Raw genomic sequence first — 25,543 nt, forward strand, 5'->3', positions numbered from 1 at the left:
AGCTATGTTACTAATTTAAGAACTGCAGTGATTCACTTAACAAATGAGGCAAAAAAAGTCATAACACGGAACAAACTCACTTAACAAATTTCTCACCTAACAAGATAAATTTTGGGCTCAATTGTGGTTGTGAGTTGAAGACTACATGTACTGACCACCCTGATCAAACGCACCACAACCACTTTGTCAGTCCTCTTAGGTAAACCAGACAGGATATACAATCAGATACTAATGCTAGTTTATTGTAAGACTATATTAACAGAATCTTGAAAATCTGAAATTACAGATCTTCCACAGTGACTTTTAACTGCCTCTTTCCATTAAGGCAGGTCTCCTAACTTTCTTTCTCTCACCTTTTAAGCTACTGCAGGTTCCCTCCTCTTGTCTCCTTTCCTAGTTAGGATTTCTCCATCTTGTCCCTCAAGGTCACTCTTACATATTGTTATACACATTCAGTATACTGGTAGTCCTTGGTTCATGACAGTAATTGGCACATTTGCTAAGCAATAGAATAGAATAGAATTTTTTTTATTGGCCAAGTGTGATTGGAATTTGTCTTGGTGCATATGCTCTCAGTGTACATAAAAGAAAAGATACATTCATCAAGGTACAAATGTGGTCATAAAGCACAACATCACATGATGTTGCCAACTTATGACAAGTCCAATTGCAGTCCCAAATGTGCTTTTTTAGGAAGCAACTGGACTTCCTTGTTTTTTCTTTGAAGACTTTTCACTTCTCATCCAAGAAGCTTCTTCAGCTCTGACAGGATAGTGGGGAATGGAAGGATTTATACTCCTTGCAGACAGCTGGTCATTTGTATCCTTTTAGAGAGTCATTGAAGTACTTGGAGGTTTATCTGTGTCCTCAGGGTCACCTGAGTAGTGTTCCTGCTTCCTGTAGTCTGCAATTTTTTTCCCTCTGGAAATCCATTCCTACTCCCACACCATTTAAAGGGTGTTCTCCCAAATTGTACAGCTAAAAGACTGAGAATCTCTACAGACTTCCAGTTGCAGTGTTTAAACAAATCTTCCATGATCATTAGGTGCAACATTACATGATTGCCATTTGTGACTTTCTTGCTGGTTTCTCTATTGACTCTGCTTGTCGAAAGCCGGCACTTATGGTAGCCAATGGCAATCATGTGACCATAGGTTACTGTAGGCATTGCAATTGTGAGCTGGTTGCCAAGCATCTGAATTGTAATCACATGACTGCAGGACACTGCGGCTTTTGTAACTTGTACAGTTGCTGAACAAATGGTCATTAACTGAGGATTCCCTATACTATACTACAACTAAATTTTATCTTACATTTTGAACATTGGCACAAAATGAGGAAAGAATGTAGGGATTGCATAAGAATATTCGTAGACTCGGTTTTATACCCATGTTCAAAATGTATGCTTTCCTCTGCCATCTTTTGGGATGATTTATAAATGAAGGGACGCAGTGGCTCAGTGGGTAAGACGCTGAGCTTGTTGATCGAAAGGTCGGCAGTTCAGCGGTTCAAATCCCTAATGCCGCCTAACGGGGTGAGCTCCTGTTACTTGTCCCAGCTTTTGCCAATCTAACGGTTTGAAAACAGGTAAAAAATGCAAGTAGAAAAAATAGGGACCACCTTTGGTGGGAAGGTAACAACGTTCCGTGCGCCTTTGGTGTTGAGTCATGCTGGTCACATGACCACGGAGACGTCTTCAGACTGTGCTGGCTCTTCGGCTTTGAAACGGAGATGGACACCGCCCCTTAGAGTCGGGAATGACTAGCACCCGAGGGGAACCTTTACCTTTTACCTATTAATGAATCAGATAAATGTAAGTTTGGTTCCCATAATAGCAATAGATTTAGACTTTTATATCGCTTCACAGTGCTTTACAGTCCTTGGTAAGCGGTTTAGAATCAGCCTATTGCCCCCAACAATCTGAGTCCTCATTTTACTCACCTCGGAAGGATGGAAGGCTGAGTCAACCTTGAGCCTGGTGAGATTTGAACTGCCAAATTGTAGGCAGCAGAAGTAGTCTGCAGTACTGCATTCTAACCACTGTGCCACTTATTGCTCTATAAGGAATCAATATCCGGAGAATAGCTTGAACATTGTAATACATATCCACATTATCATGAAATGAGATTTTGTTACCCATCCTACCGAGGTGCCAAGAGGAGAAGGTACAGGAATCCAGATGGACAATTTACAAATTGCAGGGAAAAGACACCTTTTATTAATGAAAGGAGGGGAGTCCCCTTCCCCTCTGAGCATTCATACCTGTGGATATATGAGATGTAGCAAGAAAGAAAATGGATGTGAATAGTAAGTGTCCTGCATCTAGACAGCCCTGCCCATCATTGCCCTTTGTAAAAACCTACAATACAGTATAGACCCTCCAATATAAAAAAATGTTCATCTCCATCATAGTCTGCTGACAAATCTGCTTGGGGAAAAAGGCAGTCTAAGATATTGTCCTAACGTCTTAGATTGCCTAATGCTAGAGCCTAATGCTGGGAAAGACAGGGTAAAAGAAGAAAGGGAAGACAAGAGAATGAGGTGGCTGGATGGAGTCACTGAAACAGTAGGCGTGAGCTTAAATGGACTCCAGAGGATGGTAGAGGACAGGAAGGCCTGGAGGACCGTTGTCCATGGGGTCGTGATGGGTTGGACATGACTTCACAACTAACAACAACAACAAAAGACATTGTCTACAGAGTAACTGGAGATGATATCTGATTATATACATCAACTTGATGTATGAAACAATAAATGATCATAATGAAGTATTTACACAATTGAAAAACATGTTCAATTCATAATTTAGTAATGCAGATTTAGTCTCTTGCTTTGAAAAATAAGTGATGACAGTTTGAAGCGTAAGGCATGAGAGGGGGAGCGAGGCTGCAGAGTAACGGAGTCAATGATGGAAAATGATGATTAGGAGGTGGAGGAGATGTGGATGCAGGCTTTGTATGAAATGTGATCATACCAGAAGTGCAGGGCCTTGGTATATATATATATATATATATATATATATATATATATATATATATATATATATATATATATATATATATATATATATATATATATACATACATACATACATATATATATATATATTCTGTCCTTTTCTTGGATCTTTGCTTAACAATAATGTCTGTTGTTTTGCCATCTTCTTTCTTTCAAAAAGAAGTTTGTTTTTTTGTTTGACTATGTATATGCTGCCCATCTCACTATCCAAAGTTGCCTATATATCTCCAAATAAAACTGAAATCCAGAGGCTACTATGCTGTTCCTTTCTGCATTATAATTGCTATTTTCTAGCCATTTCCATTTTTCTAAAATTTTTTGCAGAACTGACCATTTTGGAGGTTGTTTTTTTAAAAAAAGATTTTATACAAATAGTGCTCGACGTACGACCACAGTTGAACCCCTAATTTATGTTGCTAAGTGAGAAATTTGTTAAGCGGGTTTTTCCCCATTTTACGACTTTTCCTGCCACAATTTGTTAAGTGAGTCGCTGCATTGTTAAATAAATAACACTGTTGTTAAGGGAATCTAGCTTCCCGCATTGACCTTGCTTGTCAGAAGGTTGAAAAGCAGATCGTATGACCCTAGGACATGCAACTGTCATAAATGAGAGTCAGTTGCCAGGCAGCCAGATTTTAATCACGTGACCATGGGGATGCTGCAACCGTTATAAGTGTGAAAAATGGTTATAAGTCACTTTTTTCAGTGTCGTTGTAACTTTGAACAGTCACTAAATGAACTGTTGTAAGTTGAGAACTACCTGTACTGGCTTGCTGAACTTTTCTTCTTCACCTTTCACTTGGCCATTAGCAGCAAGTGTTGCGGATCTTTTATTGAAAGTTCTCTGCAGGTAAGACTTGAAACAACTTAGATCTAAGTAAGTCTTTTTCCTCTACTTTGTTGAACACAGCTTACTTTGTGAGAGCAAGACAATTGCATTTATTTTGGGCAGCTCTTTTATAGTAGCAAAGCCTTTCAAATCACATATGAAATCGGGGAGAAGCCATTGTTAGTGGCTTCTCATTTGTTGTGAGAAAATTTGCCCCTATATCTTCATTATCTGATCTTTAGTCCAAACATTTAACAGATGTTCTATCTCTTCAAATCCTTTGTCTTGTTCTAATAGACTTTCTACACTTGTTCTTTCTTTAAAAAAACAAACCTGGCTTTTATACTATTAACATTTCTTCTGATTGCCCATGGTGTCTCTTCATTTAAGCAGAAACACGCAGTGTATCCCATGTTCTTTTGTTTCTTTTCAAAGCACTGAGAATTTCAAAATTTTCTTCAGTCAATGAAGCTTTTCTTTCTCCGCTTGAAATGGTATTACCACTGTGCTTCATTCGCACATCCTTTTCAGTATACAGATTTATTAAGCAAGGGAAAATACACCTTAGCAGTAATAAGTAACAAAATAAAATAAAAAAATCTGAGAGTGTTGCAAAAGACACTAACCAAATAGTGCATGTACGGCACACGTACTGGCTCGAGTAGGCAGTAAAAACAAAGCAACAAGCCATTGCATTCATCTCGATAGAGCTTACTATGTTCACATATCATTTCTTATTAGTGCAGAATTGAAACTCATGAAAAAATGAAGGTTGTTTGTGTTTTTTAAAGATATTGTTCTCTTATTTATCAATCATGTATGACAGTGGCCCCAATCTTTTCGGTACCAGGGACCCCTTCCATGGAGAGACGTTTTTCCGTGGACCGGAGGGGGTGTGGTTTCACGTACTGCCTGCGTTCAGCGGATGGGGCTTCGCTTGTTAGCACGGCCTGGTTTCTGGCACTCTATGGACCAATGCCAATCCATGGACTGGGGGTTGGGGACCCCCTGATGTATGAGCAAATTCTTGTGTATTAACATGCTATATGAGAACGATGCTGTGAAAGCACTGATAGGTATAGATTAAAGTAGTTGAATTCATTAACTGAAAAGCAGATAATATTAGTTTATGGCTGCTTTAATTTTTGTCTTAACAATACCAGAAACCTCTTTGTTTTTTCTATAGATTAATTATTTTTGCTGTAAGAATAACAGTAACATTCCACATTGAATTTGGAACGCTTGCATTGGAAATTCAGAGTTTTAAAGTGGAAGAATAAGAAGGAATGAAGAGTAGCAGAAATGAGTGTAAGTATTTTTTTTTAAATTTAGTATAAATTATAAATTTGATGAATTCAGCAAATCCACCTTGTTGGTATTTTGGGGGTTCTGAAGGTACAGCTTTTTGCCCAGACTTTTGATGAGGAAAATTGACGCTCCTTTTCTTCCTTTTTTTGTTTTTTTGTTCCCATCTGTAACAATTATTTTCTCTGACAGCTTTCTTTCGTTGCTTCGTGTTTTGCGTATTCATTTTATAACAGCTTTTTATCTGTAAACTGTTCAGAGTCACTGGGAGTCAGGTGGCATAGACTTTTAATATATTATGGTTGGTTGCATAGTCAACCAGTTCTTTAGACTGGATTTGGCATTTTTTATCCACCTATCAAGTCCTTCCCAAGGACTGGGATAGGCAGATGTTGTTTGATGGTGTTACAGGATGTAGAGCCATGGTGGCACAGTGGTTAGAATGAAGTATTGCAGGTTAACTCTGCTGACTGCCAGCAATTTGATCCTGACTGGCTCAGCCTTCCATCGTTTCAAGGTCGGTAAAATGAGGGCAATATGGTGACTCTGTAAACCTCTTAGAGAGGTCTGTAAAGCACTTATGAAGCAGTATATAAATCTAAACGCTACCGCTAAGTATGCTATTCCAAGTAAAGCTGCTTTTTGCAATTGACCAGTGGTGATTTTGGCAATGCAAGACATGTCCAGATGATGCTCCAGAGGTTTTGGAATTGCACCCAGGGCACCTATAACTGTTGACATTATCAATGCTTCATTTTGCCATAGTTGTTCTACTTCTATTGTTATTTTCATTATTATATCATGAAAACTTAAATTTAAAGAGAGGGCATGTGAGTAAATATTGCTGGTACTCTTTCACAAGCAATAATAGCCTGTGACTAGGATATGGAGGAGGACTATGCTAAATTAAAAGATTCCATTCAGCATTATCTATTATGACTGTCAAGGACTGTCAGGGGTTTCAACCAACTTTTTTTCAATGGTATCTGACAACTATAGGAATTTAACTTGGGACTTTTTGCATGAAAAGCAAATATTCTGCAACTGTACAAGTAGCAAATGGTTGCTTTCATGCCTAAAGAGGACTACAACTCCCAGTTCCTAGTCTATCCCCTTAACTCTGACACCAAATCTCTCAATGTTTATGGATGTTTCTGAAGTGCTTATGTGGAAGGCAGTTTGAGTCTGTGGGAATATGATTGAAGTCCAAACACTAAATTTTTTTCTGAGAAGAAATGTTTTCTTACTTGTATTCTTACTTGTACATTACGATCATGTTATAGTGTCTACTATGTGATCAATATTTTATTGAGAACAGTTATGTAGTTGTTACTACTTGGTAGTTGACTAATTGCAAATTTTACTGATGTTTTATGTCAATTGCTGTATTTTGTTAATTAAAATATTTGTAGCCTGGCTATTACCTTAAGGAATCAGAGTTGGTTACAATCCATATATTTGATAAATTAGAATAATAAAATGAAATAAAAACCAACAGTATAAAATTTAACACGGTAAACATTTATTACATTATTATACTACTTCCCATTAAATAATCTCAAATCAATTCACAATAAAATGTATTACAATAAAGTGTAATACAATAATAGAAAGATATAGATTTTTCCAAAAGCGGGCGAGGCTGGTTTAAAATAGCTGGTTTCTCAGCGCAACTTTAGCACATTTTGTAAGGATCGCAGGTACAGTATGGGGTTGCATGTACGTGAAAAACAGTCATATTAGTTCTTCGTGAGTTTACACGTTTGCATTCCATTTCTCTTAAATTAATATTTATTATGGAAAATTTAAATGCTTTTATGTTTTAAAGTCTGGATCTAGCTCTGAAAGGAAGGAAGCTTACCATACTCGCCAGAGAAGTGCCTCCCCAGAAGAAAGGTAAAACATCTTTTTATAAGGAATGCAGTGAAAACGCACTCTAAATAATAATAGATTGTAATGGGGAAGATGGGAGGGGAGGGGATTTCTGTAATATTTTAAAAGAGCAGCCCCTCCCCAACCTTTTGGGCACCAGGGATTGGTTCCGTGGAGGGCGGCTTTTCCACAGATCAGGGGTGTGTATGGTTTCGCATGCTGCCTGGGTCCCATGTGTGCACGGATGGGGCTTCATTTGCTCAGCCCAGTTCCTGGCAGTCCACCTACTGGTACCAGTCATGATCCAGGGGTTGGGGACTCCTATTTTAAAATTTAAAATAGATTTAAAGTATTGTAAGATTCTATCATTCCCCTGTTGAGAACTCCCCTACAAGTTAAAAAGCATTTCTATAGTGGTTGGTTTTTTTTTTAGGCAAGTTATAAGTCTGAGAAACCGATCATTAGCTGAAGTGGCAAATACTCTTGTTTACCTGTGGGGGTTTAGTCATTTTACATTAGCTGAGAATCTGGTAGCGGAAATACATCATGTTTTTATTCTAATACTGTTTTAGGATAGGAATTGTTTTAAACCTAGATTTGCCTTCCTTTCAGACAGCTTTGATATTCAATGGAAAAGAAGTGAATTGAAGGGGACATTTCTTTCCCTCCGATCTAATTGACAGCATTGGTTTTGGGCCTTCTGATCAAAGGAAGATGCAGACAACAATGCTATAACTGCCTGTAATTTGGGGACGTTGATGGATATGTGTGTCTTTCTCTTACACACATAAATGCACTATACACATACCACTTTACCCGTCATGTGCTTTATTAGATATTTCGTCAATAGCTGTTTTTGCAGGTGTTTCTGTCTCTAGCTTAGTTTCTTAAGTTGCTGTTAATAAGTTGACATCTTCAGTCCAAGATTTATACCTTTTAAAGGTGCGCTAACAGTTTTCTCAGTGTCTCCAGGGATATTGGTTACTCTCTTGATCTTCTCAGCAGAAAATTCTGCTGTTCTAAGTATATTCCAGTTGTAGACAAATGCTGAGTTCATGGAGAATCTCCTTCAGACTTACACAATTAGGGGTGGAGCCAATTGAAAAGATGGAAATGAATCCATCATGTGTGGGTGCATTTCCTTCTCTGCCCATTCTGATCTAGTGCCTCATTAGGATTCTGCTCCCCTCAAATCTCATTTTCAAATATTTGTGTAGAAACTATAGAAGTATGTTATAACATCAAATATATTGTATATAAATATGAATGTTCTTTATTCCTTTGCTTCTTTCACTGTCATAATCAAGAAGATATTGACAGGATTGTTTTGAAAGGATTGAGGTAGCAGTGGAAAATATGAGAAGGAAGGCAGGGGATTAGGTGCAAGAATTATGATGTAAATCTTGTAAAACTGATGAACCAAGGAGTAATTCAAGGACATACATAACCACTGAGACTTCAGTGTTTAATTACTATAAATAATATCAATCTTTTTTCTTATTACTTTTGCATATAGAGTAAAGTTCTGTGCAATACAAAGTTGACAGCTGAGGAACATTTGACACACACTATTTGCTTTCCAAAGTTACACAATCCATTATATATATATTTGTTTGTTTGTTTACTTATTTATGCCTTCAGATCAGCATTGACTCCTTGTAACTGCCTGCAGGTTTCTTGGCAGCATTTTTTTGGGAAGTAGGTTTGCCAGTTCCTTCTTCCTAGGGCTGAGAAAGGCAACTAGCCAGCTGGCTTTGTGCCTAAGACAGGACTATACAGGTAGTCATCGACTTATGACCCCAATTTAGCCCAACATTTTTTGTTAAGTGAAAAACTTGTTAAGCGAGTTTTGCTCCATTTTACGACTTTGCTTGCCACATTTGTTGTGGCAAGTGAATCCCTGCAGCTTTTAAGGGTCCTAAGTCCCTTTTTACAGTGCCGTTGTAACTTTGAATGGTCACTAAATGAACTGTTGTTAAGTCAAGGACTACCTGTATTCACTGTTTCCTCGTTTGTAGCCTGGTGCCTTAAGCACTACACCAAACTGGCTCTCCACAAATTCTGTGATGTGTTTAACATTAATTGCTAATCAGGTTTTGCCCTTAATCCAGGAATAGGTCCATGGAGCGTAAGAGGTCTCAATCACCACAAAGCAAAGGCCATTTGGAACACAGAAGATCTGACAGAGAACATTCGGGAAGGGGCCATTACGATGACAGATACCCAGAACCAAGGTGAATGTCAAATGATTCTAAAAATTCTGAACTTTGTGTTGTTTAAGTGTTGGTGTTTTTGTAAACTTTTGTAGGGCGTGCTGATTTGGATTTTGCTTAAAATGAGTTTTAGAGCTGATGAATGGTAACTATTGGCATCATATTTAAAATTTACTTTTTCTTTCTTTTGTACTTTGAACATGAAATATGTAGATTTTTTTTTTTTTAAATTTCAGAAGGAGAGAAAGACAGGAGAGAGACAGAGAATCTGATTGGAAGAAACACAGGAAGTCCCGGTCACCTGATAGAAGAAATGATGCGGAGAAATCAGGAGTACAGGGGGCTCTTTTACGTGAAGAACCCCCTCAAAAGAAAAAGAAAGAGGAAGTGGATCCAATCCTTACCCGGACTGGTGGTGCATACATTCCTCCAGCAAAGCTCAGGATGATGCAGGCACAAATCACTGATAAAAACAGGTATATCAGGATTTCTAAAAATTATATTTTATATCAATTAAATTAAATTAAAATGTTTTATTTTAAATTAACGGAAAGTCTGTTAACAGAAATTTGATTTTTAATGCTATGGTCAAATAAAGAAGGAATAGAAGCAGAAATAGAGGAAGTTGCAATTTGACACATCCGATGTCAGAAAAATCCTAATTCTATGGAAGTGGAAGAACCCTTTTTGGTTTTTTCTTATCAGAACAATGAAAGCAAGACTGCTGCAGCTGTATTTAGAAAATGCTTCAAAGATTGGGATTTGGTCTCAATTTTTCATGCTCAGATGGCCGAGTCATCATCATTGTGACAGTCTGGTGTAGGAATAAATATAGTTTCTTAATGAGAAGGCCAAATTTTTCTGCTGGGTGAGATACAATCTGAAGCTAGAATTGCCCTTTCTGATTTTGTCTGTTGACTATAGTTGATAATACTTTTTTTTTTTTTGCAAAACAAAAATCACTGTTTAGCATTCATAATAATGTTGCTTGAGCTGCAGTGGCGCAGTGGTTAGAGTACAGTACTGCAGGCTACTTCTGCTGCCTGCCTGCTGCCTGCAATTTGGCAGTTCAAATCTCACCAGGCTCAAGGTTGACTCAGCCTTCCATCCTTCTGAGGTGGATAAAATGAGGACCCAAATTGCTGGGGACAATATGCTGATTCTGTAAACTGCTTAGCGAGAGCTATAAAAGAGCTGTAAAAGGGTATATAAGTGCTATTGCTATTGCTGGCTATAGTAACTCTTAACGTATTTAGAATAGAATAGAGCTGGAAGGGACCTTGGAGGTCTTCTAGTCAAGCCCCCTGCTCAAGCAGGAGAATCTATACCATTTCAGACAAGTGACTGTCCAGACTCTTTTTAAAAACCTCCAGTGATAGAACACCCACGATTTCTGAAGGCAAACTGTTCCAGTGGTTAATTGTCCTCACTGTTAAGAAATTTCACCTCATTTCCAGGTTGCTTCTCTCTTTGATTAGTTTCTAATCATTGTTTCTTTTTCCTGCCCTCTGGTGCTTTGTAGAATAATTTGACCCCCTCTTCTTTGTGGCAGCCCCTCAAATATTGAAATAATGCTATCATGTTGCCCTTAATTCTTCTTTTCTTTAGACTAGTGTTTGTAGATTATTTTGCATTTGTACAACCGAAGTGAGAGATGTGTCACTATGTTTAATGCTCCAGCTGATCATTCCTTTTGCTCTAGTTCTTTGCTTTTTGCCCATCAGTAAATTTGTATATTTTGAAAAACAGCTTAGCCTATCAAAGAATGAGCTGGGAGGCACTGAAGAAATCCATCAATGGTCTGATCAACAAGGTGAACGTTTCAAACATTGCCAACATTATAACTGAACTTCTTCAAGAAAACATTGTGAGAGGCAGGTAAGCATTAAATATGTACAGAGCAACCCTTTCTGCTCAGTTTAAATATGTGTGAGTATTGATGAATGTATATGAAACAATATTAGGGACAGAGAAAATGTGGGACATGCCACATTGGGACCTGGGTAGTGGATGTAGGTAAAGAGGAAAAGGACAATAATAAGACAAGCACTGCCTCATTCACCCCATAAAATCCCTCTAAGATCCCTGCAGATTTAATTTGAATATGTTCCAAGTCTTCACTGTGTCATTGCAGAATTCCTGTTAACGTAATAGGTTTGCTCTGAGTTTGAAGAATACACATTTTATATTGCTTGCACAACCCATAGATCTGGGCTTCTTGTTAAAAATACTCTAAAAATGTATTTATAGAGGCTCCTGCTTGAGTCAAGCTAGTATGTTTGTTTTAAAATAAGCATGGCTTTGCTGAAAGTTTCTGCAAGCTTGCAGATAAATTGAAGATTTGTCCTTGGCAAATTCTCTCGAAGTCAAGATGTTTTATACAGTTTGTGGGATTCTAATCCAGTGATCAAATTAGCTTTAAAGCTTTTAAAGCACGCAACGTGACTTTTGTAATGTGTATTTTTTTTAAAAAGCTGGGTCTTTAAAAAAAAGCAACAGATATTAACTGGAGCTCTGCTGTATTACAATGGATATTTTCTGATCCATGACCACAAACTACTTTAAATGGAGATGGAAGAATTGTGGATGGCTTCTAACTGTAGTGCTCAAAAATCAAACCGTTTCGGATTGGCTTTTTTAAATTCTTAAGTATTTTTTTGTACACTGGACTCCATTTTGCTGTTGTGTCTTGCCCGCTCTCACCGCAGCCGGGGTCTGCTTATCTGCTTCCGAACGCTGAAGAATGTCCTCCCGGCCCCAGCCCTGGCTCCATGCCCAGACAGGCTGAGGAGGGGGCATCTCCCGGCCCCAGCCCTGGCTCCATGCCCAAGCAGGCTGCAGAGGAGGGAGCACCCCCCCGGCCCCAGCCCTGGCTCCATGCCCAGGCAAACGGAGCAGCTAGACCCCTCCCCCTCCTCCACAGCATGTGAGCCTGAGGAAAGTTTATTTCCAACAGCTGCTGATTGGAGTGACCCTCGCATCAGAAGACTGGATAGGCGGAGGCAACAGAAGGAAGGGAGGGGCAGGCCTTAATGAGTGCTGAGTCATGGAGCCACACCCCATGGCCTATATAAAGGATCTGCTTTCTGGCAGTCTCTGAGTCAGGCAAAGTCGAACTTATCTTGCTGAAGTCACTTTCTGGTCTCCTGCCTGCTCTGAGGACTTTGCTAGGACTTTGGGCAGAGCTGCAGAGGCAAGCCTGATTTGGATTTCCCTGACCCGGCCGTCAACCGAGGAGTGGGACATGACATTTGCAATCTTATGGTATTCAAATACTGTAAAAAAAATGATGAAGTCTGTCTGATTCGGTTCTTGAACTCTACCGTTTATTGCATTAGAATAGAATAGAATAGAATAGAATAGAATAGAATAGAATAGAATAGAATAGAATAGAATAGAATAGAATTTTTTATTGGCCAAGTGTGATTCGACACACAAGGAATTTGTCTTGGTGCATATACTCTCAGTGTACATAAAAGAAAAGATACCTTCATCAAGGTACAACATTTACAACACAAATGATGGTCAATATATCAATATAAATCGTAAGAATTACCAGCAACAAAGTTACAGTCATACAGTCATAAGTGGAAAGAGATTAGTGATGGGAATGATGAGAAGATTAATAGTAGTGCAGATTTAGTAAATAGTTTGACAGTGTTGAGGGAATTATTTGTTTAGCAGAGTGATGGTCTTCGGGAAAAACTGTTCTTGTGTCTACAGTTGCAAGAAAAAGTATGTGAACCCCTTGGGATTACGTGGAGTTTTGTATGAATTGGTCATAAAATGTGCTCTGAACGTCATCTAAGTCACAACAATAGAAGAGCACAGTCTGCTGAACATAGTACTACACAAACATTAGATGTTGCCATGGTTTAATTACACATAACATGTAAACATTCACAGTGCAGGGAGGAAAAAGTATGTGAGACCCTAGCCTAATGACTTCTCCCAGAGCTAATTGGAGCCAGGAGTGAGCCAACCTTGACTCCAATCAGTTTGATGATATTGGATGTGTTGCTGACAGCTGTCCTGCCCTTTAAAAACACACAACTGTTTTGGGTTTACTGGTTTCAAGAAGCACTGTCTGATGTGAACCATGCCTCGCAGAAAAGAGCTCTCAGAAGACCTACGATCAAGAATTGTTGACTTGCATGAAGCTGGAAAGGGTTACAAAAGTATCTCCAAAAGCCTTGGTGTTCATGTGTCCACGGTAAGACAGACTGTCTCCAAATGGAGAAAGTTTAGCACTGTTGCTACTCTCCCTAGGCATGGTCGTCCTGTAAAAATGACTGCAAGAGCACAGCGCAGAATGCTGCATGAGGTAAAGAAGAATCCTAGAGTGTCAGCTAAAGACCTACAGAAATGTCTGGCACATGCTAACATTTTTGTTGACACATCTACAATAAGGAAAACATTAAACAAGAATGGAGTACATGGGAGGACACCACGGAGGAAGCCATTGCTATCCAAAAAGAATATTGCAGCACATTTGAAGTTTGCAAAAGAGCACCTGGATGTTCCACAGCACTACTGGCAAAATATACTGTGGACAGATGAAACCAAAATTGAGTTGTTTGGGAAGAACACACAACACTATGTGTGGAGAAAAAAAGGCACAGCACACCAACATCAAAACCTCATCCCCACTGTAAAACATGGTGGAGGGAGCATCATGGTTTGGGGTTGCTTTGCTGCCTCAGAGCCTGGACGGATTGTTGTCATTGATGAGAAAATGAATTCCAGAGTTTATCAAGACATTTTGCAGGAAAACGTACGACCATCTGTCCGCCAACTGAAGCTCCGCAGGGGATGGGTGATACGGCCTCTGTGGCTCAGACTGCTAATGCAGTCTGTTATTAACAGCAGCTGCCTGCAATTACTGCAGGTTCTAGTCCCACCAGGCCCAAGGTTGACTCAGCCTTCCATCCTTTATAAGGTAGGTAAAATGAGGACCCAGATTGTTGGGGGCAATAAAGTTGACTTTGTATATAAATATACAAATAGAATGAAGATTATTGCTAACATAGTGTAAGCCGCCCTGAGTCTTCGGAGAAGGGCGGGATATAAATGCAAATAAAACAAAACAAAACAGGACAATGACCCAAAGCATACAAGTAAGTCAACAAAACAATGGCTTCAACAGCACGGAATACGCCTTCTGGAGTGGCCCAGTTAGAGTCCTGACCTCAACCTGATTGAAATGCTGTGGCATGACCTTAAGAGAGCAATTCACACCAGACTTCCCAAGAATATTGCTACACTGAAACAGTTTTGTGAAGAGGAGTGGTCCAAAATTACTCCAGATCGTTGTGCAGGTCTGATCTGCAACTACAGGAAACATTTGGTTGAGGTTATTGCTGCCAAAGGAGGATCAACCAGTTATTAAGTCCAAAGGTTCACATATTTTTTCCTCCCTGCACTGTGAATGTTTACATGTTATGTGCAATTAAACCATGGCAACATCTAATGTTTGTGTAGTATTATGTTCAGCAGACTGTGTTCTTCTATTGTTGTAACTTAGATGACGTTCAGAGCACATTTTATGACCAATTCATGAAAACTCCACGTAATCCCAAGGGGTTCACATACTTTTTCTTGCAACTGTAGTTGTTCTGGTGTGCAGTGCTCTATAGTGTCGTTTTGAGGGTAGGAGTTGAAACAGTTTATGTCCAGGATGTGAGGGAATGTGACTGAATAAAAATACGGCTTGTGTTTCATGGCAGTTTGTTCGTATTACATAACAATCTATTTACCCTGTTGCTGGCTTTTTTAGTCCTGATAAGCTGTTGGGGAAATGAGTTTTCTGTCAGTGTTCCTCTTTGAGGCAGGAGTAAGTAGCAGCCTCTGATGGATTCCTAATCCACAAATATCCTCTTCTGTCATGTCTCTTCTAAGTGCTTAATTAAAACACAGATTACCAGAAAATATCTTTATATCTGAATTAGGAGGCAAATTGTACTTGAACTTAATTTATTTTTCTATCCTAGTAACATTGATGACCTTGTATATTAATGACTTTTGGTTTACACCGATAAGCTTTCTCTATATGGGCTGTAGTTATGCTATTTTTCCTAATGGATTTAGGTAGCAGAGTTATCATTATTCTGAAAATTACAAGGGTAGTAATTTATTATACAGGCGGTCCTCAACTTACGACTATAATTGAGCCCAACATTTCTTGTTTTCGAGTGAAATATCTGTTAAGTGAATTTTGACCCATTTTACGACTTTTCTTGCCACAGTTGTTAGGTGAAGCACTGCAGTTGTTAAATTAGTAACATGGTTGTAAAGCAAATCTGGCTTCCCCATTAATTTTGCTTGTGCAAAGGTCGCAAAAGGTGATCACATGATGCAGGGGCACTGCAGTTGTCACAATACGAGTCGGTTGCCAAGCGTCCAAATTTTGGATCACATGACCATGGGAATGCTGCAACGGTCATAAGTGTGAAAAACCATCACAAATCACTTTTTTTTCAGTGCCCTTGTAACTTTGAACGGTCACTAAACGAACTTGTTGTAGGTCGAGGACTACCTGTATTTAATTTGAAACGTTTTGAATTTATTTTCTTCGATGGGATGACATTGCTTTTTTCCCCCCAGTGGTGTAACTCCATTTGGTCTTCACTAGAACTCTAAGACTCAAAAATGCAATAGGTTTGATAGAAACCTGTTCTGTTAAAGGGAAACATGGTCATATTGACATTCATGATACATGTCAGTGGCATATTGACAATAGTGACATATGAGAGAGCAGGATTTGGGAGTTATTTGTAATAAAGTTTCTTTATCATTTTGCCTAGAATTAAATGTTAATTATTCCTTTCTGAAATACTCTCGGAAATTAATGTATAATATCACAATATAAACTTACAGCGTGAAGAATAGTATTGCAGATGAAAAACCTAAAATTATAGTGAATGTCATATGTTAGGCGATACGATAGCTTAGTGATAATACTGTGTGCTGGAGAAAATCCAATAATTGTCTTCAAGCTATCATGTCATATAGTTTAAGGGAGTCTAGTAAAGGATTAAATCTGAATTTAGATGCATTAAGTTGCATTAGTAGAAATGGATTTCTCTACCTACTTCTTCCCAGTGCAGAATCTGCCCTTTCAGATTCTCGCTCTCCCCCCCCCCCCAAATATATTTCAAAGGGTCAGAGCTGCTGCTGATTGGGTAGACTGGTGGGGTGGCTGGAATAGCCATACAGGGAAGTTTTATCAACCAGGTGAGACTTAAATCTCTTTGAAAACCTTTTAAGGAGCTAGGGGCAGTAAGGAAGTTCATTTCCACCTGCCTTGTTGCCTGCATTTAAACTTACATTAAATTATGTTTTCTTTAAAGGGTCTTTATGTCTCTCTTCTCATTTATAGGGGATTACTAGCAAGATCAATTTTGCAAGCCCAGAATGCTTCCCCCATCTTCACTCATGTATATGCAGCAGTTGTGGCAATTATCAATTCCAAATTTCCAAATATTGGGGAACTGATTCTCAAGAGACTCATTTTAAATTTTCGCAAAGGATACAGAAGAAACGATAAGGTATGGAAAAAGCCATTGGAGAGGTTAATTGAATAAGGTTGAGTCTATTACATTCTTTATATTTTCAGCTGCCTTAAGGAAATGTGCTCAATCAGACTTATTTCCTCATTAACGTATTAAGGGGTTCAAGGTATAGACCGTATTTTTAGGAGTATAAGATGCACTCCCCCCCCCCCACAAAAGAGGCCGAAAAGTTGGGTGTGTCTTATACTCTGAATGTAGCTTTTTTGAAGCTTTTTTACAGACCTAACACGCTAATGAGTGAAGTGACTGTGCTTTGCCTGCTTTTCTCATTGCTGCTTCCTCTCAGCTGTGCTTTAGAATTGGAATTATTTCCAAGCAGGGGATAAAAAGCACGCATGCACACTCAAAACCAGCAAACTAATGTGCTGAAACTGACCAGACTAAGGATGCTAGCCAGATGAATACCTGGTAGGCAGATTTTTTTTTTCCTATTTTCCTCCCCAAAAACTAAGTTGCGTCTTATACGCCGAAAAATATGGTGGTCATGAGGCGATCACAGAGAAGAAAGGGCCATATAATATTAATTTTTACAGGAGTAAATATCAATTGAAACTCAAAAGTATTTTAATATAAGAAAAACAAAAGGCTTTCTGTACAACAAAATTGAAAAAAGTATTGATTTAGTACTTTCAACTAATTTTTGAAATGGTTGCAAACGTATGCAAGACTGCACATGAAGAAGCAAAATATTGCTCTCTTGTGTCCAAATATATTGCATTTTTTTTGCCATTGTAAAGACTAAGGACAAAAAAAAAATCAAATCAACAGTATAAAGAACAAATCCATGTTACACAGAAGCAAATACTTGCAATTCTGTAGCATAACAGTGAAGTGACAGTTGCATAAGAACTGGCTTATAAAAATGGTTTATTTTTTTACATTGCTGTACACTATATTAAGTAAAAAACAGACAAACCATATTATGGCTTACTGCGGTTTCTGAGCCAAGCCATAATACTGTGTAGTTATTAAGCCATAATTGTGCAATACAATTTCTAAACTGATTGTAAATTTAATCATAGTTCAAGTAGGCCCACTAACTTAATCCTACTTTTTTGTTTGACCTGAAGATGGTTACTGGTAAATATTTTTTGTCTCTTTTCTTTTCCAATAAAACTAGTAAGGGACAGACAATTTCTCTTTTTAAATTGTAAAATGTTAAGTACTTCTGTGAGCCACTTGAATCTCCTCATGAACAACTTGTAGCCCATAAACTCCCTGTTTGTGTCCTTTCCAGTCTCCTCTGTCTTGCTCAAGAATGACAGTGTGATTTCTCATAATTTTGAAATATTAAATAAATGGATATAAGACTTAAAAGCCAGGTCACAATTAAAAAAGCCAAGAAAATTCCGCAAAATATGTCCCAGACAAACTACTCCTATATGTATATAATGTGGCTTTTCTCGCTTCATGACCTTGCAGTGTTCCAAAACATTATGTGTGGCGTAATGTGTCTCTTGCTTCAGTAGGTTATTCATACTGGCATAATGATAGAAAAATAAAGCAATTTAGAATAATGTATATCTTTGTGTTTTGTTTTGCAGCAACAGTGCCTGACAGCTTCCAAGTTTGTTGCACATCTTATGAATCAGAATGTGGTAAGCTATTTGTTGTAGGGACATCATAGTCTAGCTTTTGATACTTACAATATAATCTTCCCACAGAAACCAAAAAAAATGAGGAGTTGTGGTTATCTATTGATGTTTTATAGCTCCTTGTCTGTCTAGATTATTTCTTGTCACCATTTGTAATACACTAAACTCAACCTGAATCATGTCAGAATCAAAATCACAATTTAGAACCACAATAGACAATTAAGAGGCGTGGTGGTGCAGTGGTTAGAATGTAGTAGTGCAAGCTAATTCTGCTCTCTGCCAAGAGTTCGATCCTGATCGACGCAAGGTTGACTCAGACTCAAGGTTGACTCAGACTTCTATAAAATAAGAATAAGAATCATTTTATTGAATAAAACTTCAATAAAATGAGGACCTAGATTGTTGGGTAAACCGCATAGAGAGGACTGTAAAGCACCATGAAGCGGTATATAAGTTTAAGTGCTATTACTATTAGTGAGATGCAGGCATTATGCTTTTTGCATTTAGTCGTCATACATATATAGGTTGCTTTCCTAATGAAGCGATTGAAGAAGCAGTCATACATTCTAACATTTATATTTGAGATGGCAATCTCATTTTTTAAGGTAGTAAATTCAATTCACTTTTACCTACTAATATCACAGAATTAGGACTTTCTCAGAAATAAGTAGTAGCCGTTGGTTATGTGTGGAAGCTTGTCCTAAGCAATGCAGTCATTAAGTGAGACATCATGTGACCTGGATAGGTTCCCAACCTCACTTTCTCCATGGTCAGTAAGAGAGACATCATGTGACCACAACTTGCGATTTTACTGCTGGCTTCTCCGTGAATTCTGTTTGTCAGGAGCTGGTAGTAAAGCACACAAATGGTGATGATGCAACTATGGAAACTGATGATCATAAATACCTGCTGATTATGAAGCACCCAGATCTCGCTCACTTGTGGGGATGCTATAAGTTATAAGTATGAGGACTGGTCATAAAGTTATAGGCGTTCTCAACATCATTCAGTGAATGCTTGAAATTACAAAAGGTGCTGAGTGAATGGTGGTTATGACAGGTCCTCGGAGTTCTGGCTGTTCCAGCAGCCTTGTGATCATGTGATTGCAATCTGGGTACTTGAAAACGGCCTCGCAGTTAAAACCGGTTGTTGGGCCATGTGGTCATGTGATTGCCATTTGTAACCTTTCCTTCCAGCTTCCCCAAAAAGTCAGTGGGAAAACTGGAAGGAAAGGTTCCAAGTCCGAGTTGATTGTAGAAAATATGACTTCAGTAACAGAGTTGTTAATGCCTGGAATGCACTACCAGACTTCGTGGTCTCTTCTCAAAATCCCCAAAACTTTAACCAAAGGCTATCTACTATTGACCTCACCCCATTCCTAAGAGGTCTGTAAGGGGTGTGCATAAGAGCACCAGCGTGCCTACCGTCCCTGTCCTAATGTTCCCTTTAATTGTATTCATTTTATGTATTTAATTCATACTTATACTTATATATATGTTGTTTAGTATGTGTTTGACAAAATAAATAAATAAATAAATAAAATAAAAAAAGTCACTGGGGTAAACTTCCTTCATCTGCACAAAACTCCCAATCACTCTGTACCACTGCTATGCTGGATACACAGATCCACACACACCTCTTTGCTGCAGTTCCCTCACACCCTCCCTAAGTTTTTCCATGCCTTCTTCGTACCCTCCCACATTTGATACCAGCCAATTGCCTGCCTGCCTGCCAGCCTGGGACTTGCAAGTTGCCTGGGACTTGCACCAGGAAGTTTTCTCACCTAATAGCAGTGAAATTTGGTTAACAACAGCAAACAGGATTGCAGAAATTGCCTTCGCTAAGCCATGTCGTGTGCTTTACAATTGCATCCCTCAGCGATGGAAATTTTGGTCCCAATTGCGGTTGTGAGTCAAGAGCTGCTTGTACTTTTTCAGCAGCATCAAAACTTTAAACAGTTGATAAAAGGGACCATTAAGCCAGGATTACCTACTGTATATACTGTAGTTTTCCTTCTTTACAAGCAAATAGACACAATTTTCAACAGCTTGGGCAGGGGGAGACAGGTTGCTTACTTCTCGTCTTGAGATTTCCTAATCAGGCATCCTTATGACCCTTTCAGTAAGAGGTTTACTCTTTCTGGGCTAAGGCCTGAACCCCCATATTTTAGAGTGAACCCCAGAAAGATTTATGGAGATTCTCAGTCATCCAGGTAATAGTTATCCCAAAGGTGCTTTTTCAGGAGGCAACAAGACTTTTTCTTTTGCTTCTCATCCAAGATGCTTGAAATGTGAAAATATTTACAGATCCCTCACATCCAGGACATAAACTGTTTCAACTCCTACCCTCAAAATGACACTATAGAGCAGCGGTTCTCAACCTGTGGGTCGGGACCCCGTTGGGGGTCGAATGACGATTTGCCAGGGGTCGCCTAAGACCATCGGAAATATGGGAAGTATACTTGCAAGTTGAAGAATCGCGCTCCAATGGTTGACCCCACAAGCCAGCTGCAGGCTCTTCAAATCGCTAGCCGAATTCGGCTTCAGGCGCAATCAATTAAAAAAGAGAGAAATCTTTGCTCTGATGTCTCCCTCTCAAGCCAGCTGCAATCACTCCCAATCGCTAGCCTAATCTGGCTTCAGGCACGATAAATTCAAAACAAAAATAATTTTACAGTTGGGGGTTGCCACATCATGGGGAATTGTATTAAAGGGGTCACCACATCATGGGGAATTGTATTAAAGGGGTCGCAGCACCATAAAGATTGAGAACCACTGCTATAGAGCACTGCACACCAGAACTACTAGACACAAGAACAGTTTTTTCCCAAAGGCCATCACTCTGCTAAACAAATAATTCCCTCAGCACTGTCAAACTATTTACTAAATCTGCACTACTATTAATCTTCTCATCGTTCCCATCACCCATCTCCTTCCACTTATGACTGTATGACTGTAACTTTGTTGCTGGCAATCCTTATGATTTATATTGATATATTGACCATCATTTGTGTTGTAAATGTTGTACCTTGATGAACGTATCTTTTCTTTTATGTACACTGAGAGCATATGCACCAAGACAAATTCCTTGTGTGTCCAATCACACTTGGCCAATAAAAAATTCTATTCTATTCTATTCTATTCTATTCTATTCTATTCTATTCTATTCTATTCTATTCTATTCTATTCTATTCTATTCTATTCTTCTTCACCTCTGACTGGATGGTGAGGAACGGAAGGATTTCTATTCCTTACAGACAGCTAGTCATAGCCATTCTTTGTAGAGTCGTCGTGGAGGTTTATCTGTGTCCTCAGGGTCACAGATAGAAATGGCTGTGAAGCCTTCTTGGCTACTCTGTATCTCTTCACTTTTGAAGACAGATGCAGGCTGTTAGGGAGAAGTCTCTGTTGTATGCGTATCAAACTGAAGTGCAAACGGTTCCTGTAGTCTGCAATTTTTATGGAAAATCCATTCATACTCCTGCACCATTCGAAGGGGGCATAGCTAAAAGTCTATGGCAGGGGTGTCAAACTCAATTTCATTGAGGGCCGCATCAGGGCTGTGGTTGACCTCGGAGCCAGCTGGGTGTGGCCGACTAGGTGGGTGTGGCTGATTGGGTAGGCATGGCCAACTGGGTGGGCGTGGCCAACTTGATACCACTCCCCAAGCTGCTGGCATGTTTCCTTTTTGCACTGGGTAGACCAGGATGACCCCCCACGGGCCGGATCCGACCACATCACAGGCCAGATCCAGCCTGCGGGCCCTCAGTTTGATACCCCTGGTCTATGGAGATTCTCAATCATCCAGGTCTTGGTTGTCCCAAAAGTGCTTTTTTTCAGGAGGCAACTGGACTTTCTTGTTTTTTCTTTGAAGGTGTTTCAAAGCTTCTTGTATGAGAAGCGAAACATCTTCAAAGAAAAAAACAAGAAAGTCCAGTTGCCTCCTGAAAAAAAGCACCTTTGGGACCTAGAAAGGTTCTGCCACCATTCTCCATTATATTTCCCATCTGTCTGCAAATAGTTGTGCAAAGACAAAAGGCCTGTTGAATTGGAGCGAGTCTTTCTAGCTGACTATTATTTCTGTTTTGCTTCAAACAATACTCCTTGCTAATTGCCATTTACTGATCTAGAAAATTGCTATATGCATACCAATTAGACCTGACTCTGAAGACATCCGACTGCTTTGCTCTTGATGGGATGGGATGTCTTAAAGTTAGCATGTGTTGCCCTGAGCCCGTTGCACTTCTTGCAGTAGTGTTGTATTTTATCAGCTATTTTAAGATTTTTACTAATACTTGCATTGTTTTCCTATCAGGCTCACGAGGTTTTGTGTTTGGAAATGCTCACGTTGCTCCTGGAAAGACCTACAGATGACAGTATTGAAGTAGCCATTGGGTTTCTGAAGGACTGTGGCCTCAAGTTAACGGAAGTGTCACCTAGAGGTATTAACGGTAAGTAGGCAACCCTGGTACGTTCCTCTTTGATTCCTGAATTAGCAGACCCCATCTAACCGATTTTACCCCACAGCCATCTTTGACCGCCTTCGCCACGTCCTTCATGAATCTGAAACTGACAAACGTGTCCAATACATGATTGAGGTCATGTTTGCGGTGCGCAAAGATGGATTCAAAGATCACCCAGTAATTCAAGAAGGACTTGACCTTGTGGAGGAGGAGGATCAGTTTACCCACATGTTGCCTTTGGAAGACGAATACAATCCCGATGACATTCTCAGTAAGTATGATTTTGAAATCAGACGTGTGCTTGTTATGATTTAGAATTGTGCAAGAGCATAATTTCAGTGGTTGTTTTTTTTTTCTCCTCCTTTTGGGAAGATGTCTTCAAAATGGACCCTGAATTTGTGGAAAACGAAGAGAAGTACAAAACTCTGAAAAAAGGTATGTGGGGTCAAGTTCTTGATTGGGCATGGTTGTTTATTTCTAAGGCCCTTCTCTGGCCTAAATGCTGCTGACTCAATCCAATCTGTTAATTTGAATTTGGTTTTTTTGTAATGTAGAAATCCTGGATGAAGGTGACAGTGACTCAGAAGCCGATCAGGATGCTGGTAGTAGTGAAGAGGAGGATGAGGAAGAAAGAGAGGAGGAAGAGGAGGATGAAGATGGTAAGAGTTCCATTTAAACTAAGTGGGGTAAACTATTCAGAGATCTGGGTAATACACTATGGCAGGACAATAAATCTAAATTTAATTTATATTACATCTGTTTAATTATCACATTTGGAAACCATCCATCTCCCTCACAGAGCAACTCTGGGCATCGTACAAAGAAGACTTAAAAAAAGAAAAACGGTATAAATATTATAACAAACCAGATTAAAACAAGAATAAAATACCATATTTTTTAGAGTATAAGACGCACTTCCACCTCCCCCCTAAAAGAGGCTGAAAATTTGTGTGCGTCTTATACTCCGAATGTAGCCCAGCCCACCTTTCGGCCCCCGCGCGTCCTCTTCCTTGCTGCAGAGATTGCCACTGACAATGGCTTGTGTTTTTGGGCTCCGCATGTTGGATTTTCGGCCTCCAAATGCTCCATTTGAGAGCCCTTCAAGACTGCGCAGATCGGCAAAGCACATCGTTGCCAGTCGCCGCCTGAAAACGCAATGCAGTAGAGGATGAAAACATGACATGCGGTGCCCAAAATGGCTACCCAGAACAGCTGCTGCCTTCTCTTACTGCTTCCGTGTTTCACCTGTTTTAGTCACTGGAGCTCCCTCCCACGATTAGCTATGCTTTTGAAGCTGCTTTGGAACACCCTCCCACAATCAGCTGTGCTTTTGAAGCTGCTTATAAGCCCCAATGAGGCGCTTGTGAGCGAAGCGATCTTCTGTGCTTCGCCTGCTGTCCTCATTGCTGCTCCCTCTTGACGATCTGCTGTGTTTTAGAAGCTTTTTTTCAGCCCCAATAAGCACACGCTCAAAACCAACAAACTAATGTGCTGAAGCTGACCAGGCTAAGGACACTAGACGGATGAATACCTGCTAGGCAGGATTTCTTTTTCCTCTTTTGCTCCCCAAAAACTAAGCTGCGTCTTATACTCCGAAAAATACGGTATTTAAAATTCAGAATCACAAAACGGGAGGGCCTTCAAGGCACGTACCAGCCCGATGGCCATATGCACGTCCATCTTTCCCCAAGCAAGTTGTCAGAGCCAGGTCATTGGACATTTCCGAGAGGCCACGAATGTAGGGCCCTACTTCACCTCTGGGGGAAGTATTTTCCCAGGGGGCAGTGGCAGAGAATGCTCTCTTCCTGGACCCCTCCAGGCACAATTCTTTAATTGATGGATCGATAGCCTGCCCTCCCTGCCTGACTGGGTGGGACTGGTGTAATGGGGTAAAAAGAGCTTCACAGGTACCCAGGCTTCATACCATATAGGGCTTTAAATACCATAACCAACACCTTGACTTGCACATGGAAGCAGACCAGATGTTTTTAATATGTTATCATTGGGGGAAATTTATATGAACATCATAGGCCTTCTGTGTTGTGCTTAGAAAAATGTACTGACTTAGCAAAGGTGAAACTTTGTAGATCAAAGGTGATTTACTATGTTTCCCCGAAAATAAGACCCTGTCTTATATTTTTTTTGAACCCTGAAATAAGCGCTTGGCCTTATTGCCATGCGCTCAAAAGCCCGATTGGGCTTATTATCAGGGAATGTCTTATTTTGGGGAAAACAGGGTAGTTATACTTACTACCCATAAATCAGAGCATTTCTGTGTATATTTAAAGCTTTTATAAAGTTTATTCACTTGAGGTAAAAACAGTTTTTGAAAATGAGCCCCTGTGCCTAATTAATCTACTTTTGAAAATCTCGACTTCGTGTTTCTGCTGGAAAAGCAGTACTGATGTTTAAGAAATGGAAGCCCAGTGTTGTCTTGATCACAGGCGGAACTAGCATGAACACATTTTATTTCATTTTTCCATTCAACTTTTGATTTTTTTCAACTGTAAACATTAGCTTTTTTTCTTCTCACCTGCTTCTGTCATTGCCAAAGATATGTATTTTATTTATTTAGAAAATTTATATAGCCGCCTACTTGCTCACAGCAACTCTGTGGCTCACAAGCAGTAAAAACACAATATAAAAACAAACAATACTCTCCTCCCCATACACACATA

The 25,543-nt window shown here is 39.4% G+C and overlaps 1 protein-coding gene across 4 annotated transcripts in view; it reads left to right on the plus strand.

Moving 5' to 3' along the window:
- The window catches only part of CWC22 (CWC22 spliceosome associated protein homolog), a 56,754-nt gene that overhangs the window by 1,446 nt on the left and 29,765 nt on the right, over nucleotides 1–25,543 (plus strand). For 2 of the 4 annotated variants that reach the window (XM_058189460.1, XM_058189468.1), the window contains exons 2-12: nucleotides 5,034–5,155; nucleotides 6,981–7,048; nucleotides 9,136–9,258; nucleotides 9,474–9,713; nucleotides 10,987–11,115; nucleotides 16,616–16,784; nucleotides 18,353–18,406; nucleotides 22,718–22,853; nucleotides 22,930–23,136; nucleotides 23,238–23,300; nucleotides 23,420–23,524. In XM_058189460.1, coding sequence (XP_058045443.1) covers nucleotides 5,150–5,155; nucleotides 6,981–7,048; nucleotides 9,136–9,258; nucleotides 9,474–9,713; nucleotides 10,987–11,115; nucleotides 16,616–16,784; nucleotides 18,353–18,406; nucleotides 22,718–22,853; nucleotides 22,930–23,136; nucleotides 23,238–23,300; nucleotides 23,420–23,524 — 1,300 coding nt within the window. In that variant the 5' untranslated portion in view covers nucleotides 5,034–5,149. The remainder of the gene's footprint in view (nucleotides 1–5,033; nucleotides 5,156–6,980; nucleotides 7,049–9,135; nucleotides 9,259–9,473; nucleotides 9,714–10,986; nucleotides 11,116–16,615; nucleotides 16,785–18,352; nucleotides 18,407–22,717; nucleotides 22,854–22,929; nucleotides 23,137–23,237; nucleotides 23,301–23,419; nucleotides 23,525–25,543) is intronic. The other 2 variants (XM_058189489.1, XM_058189479.1) reach the window with 1 other exon arrangement.

This window comes from Ahaetulla prasina, chromosome 1 (assembly GCF_028640845.1).
Source record: "Ahaetulla prasina isolate Xishuangbanna chromosome 1, ASM2864084v1, whole genome shotgun sequence".
Lineage (NCBI taxonomy): Eukaryota > Metazoa > Chordata > Lepidosauria > Squamata > Colubridae > Ahaetulla > Ahaetulla prasina.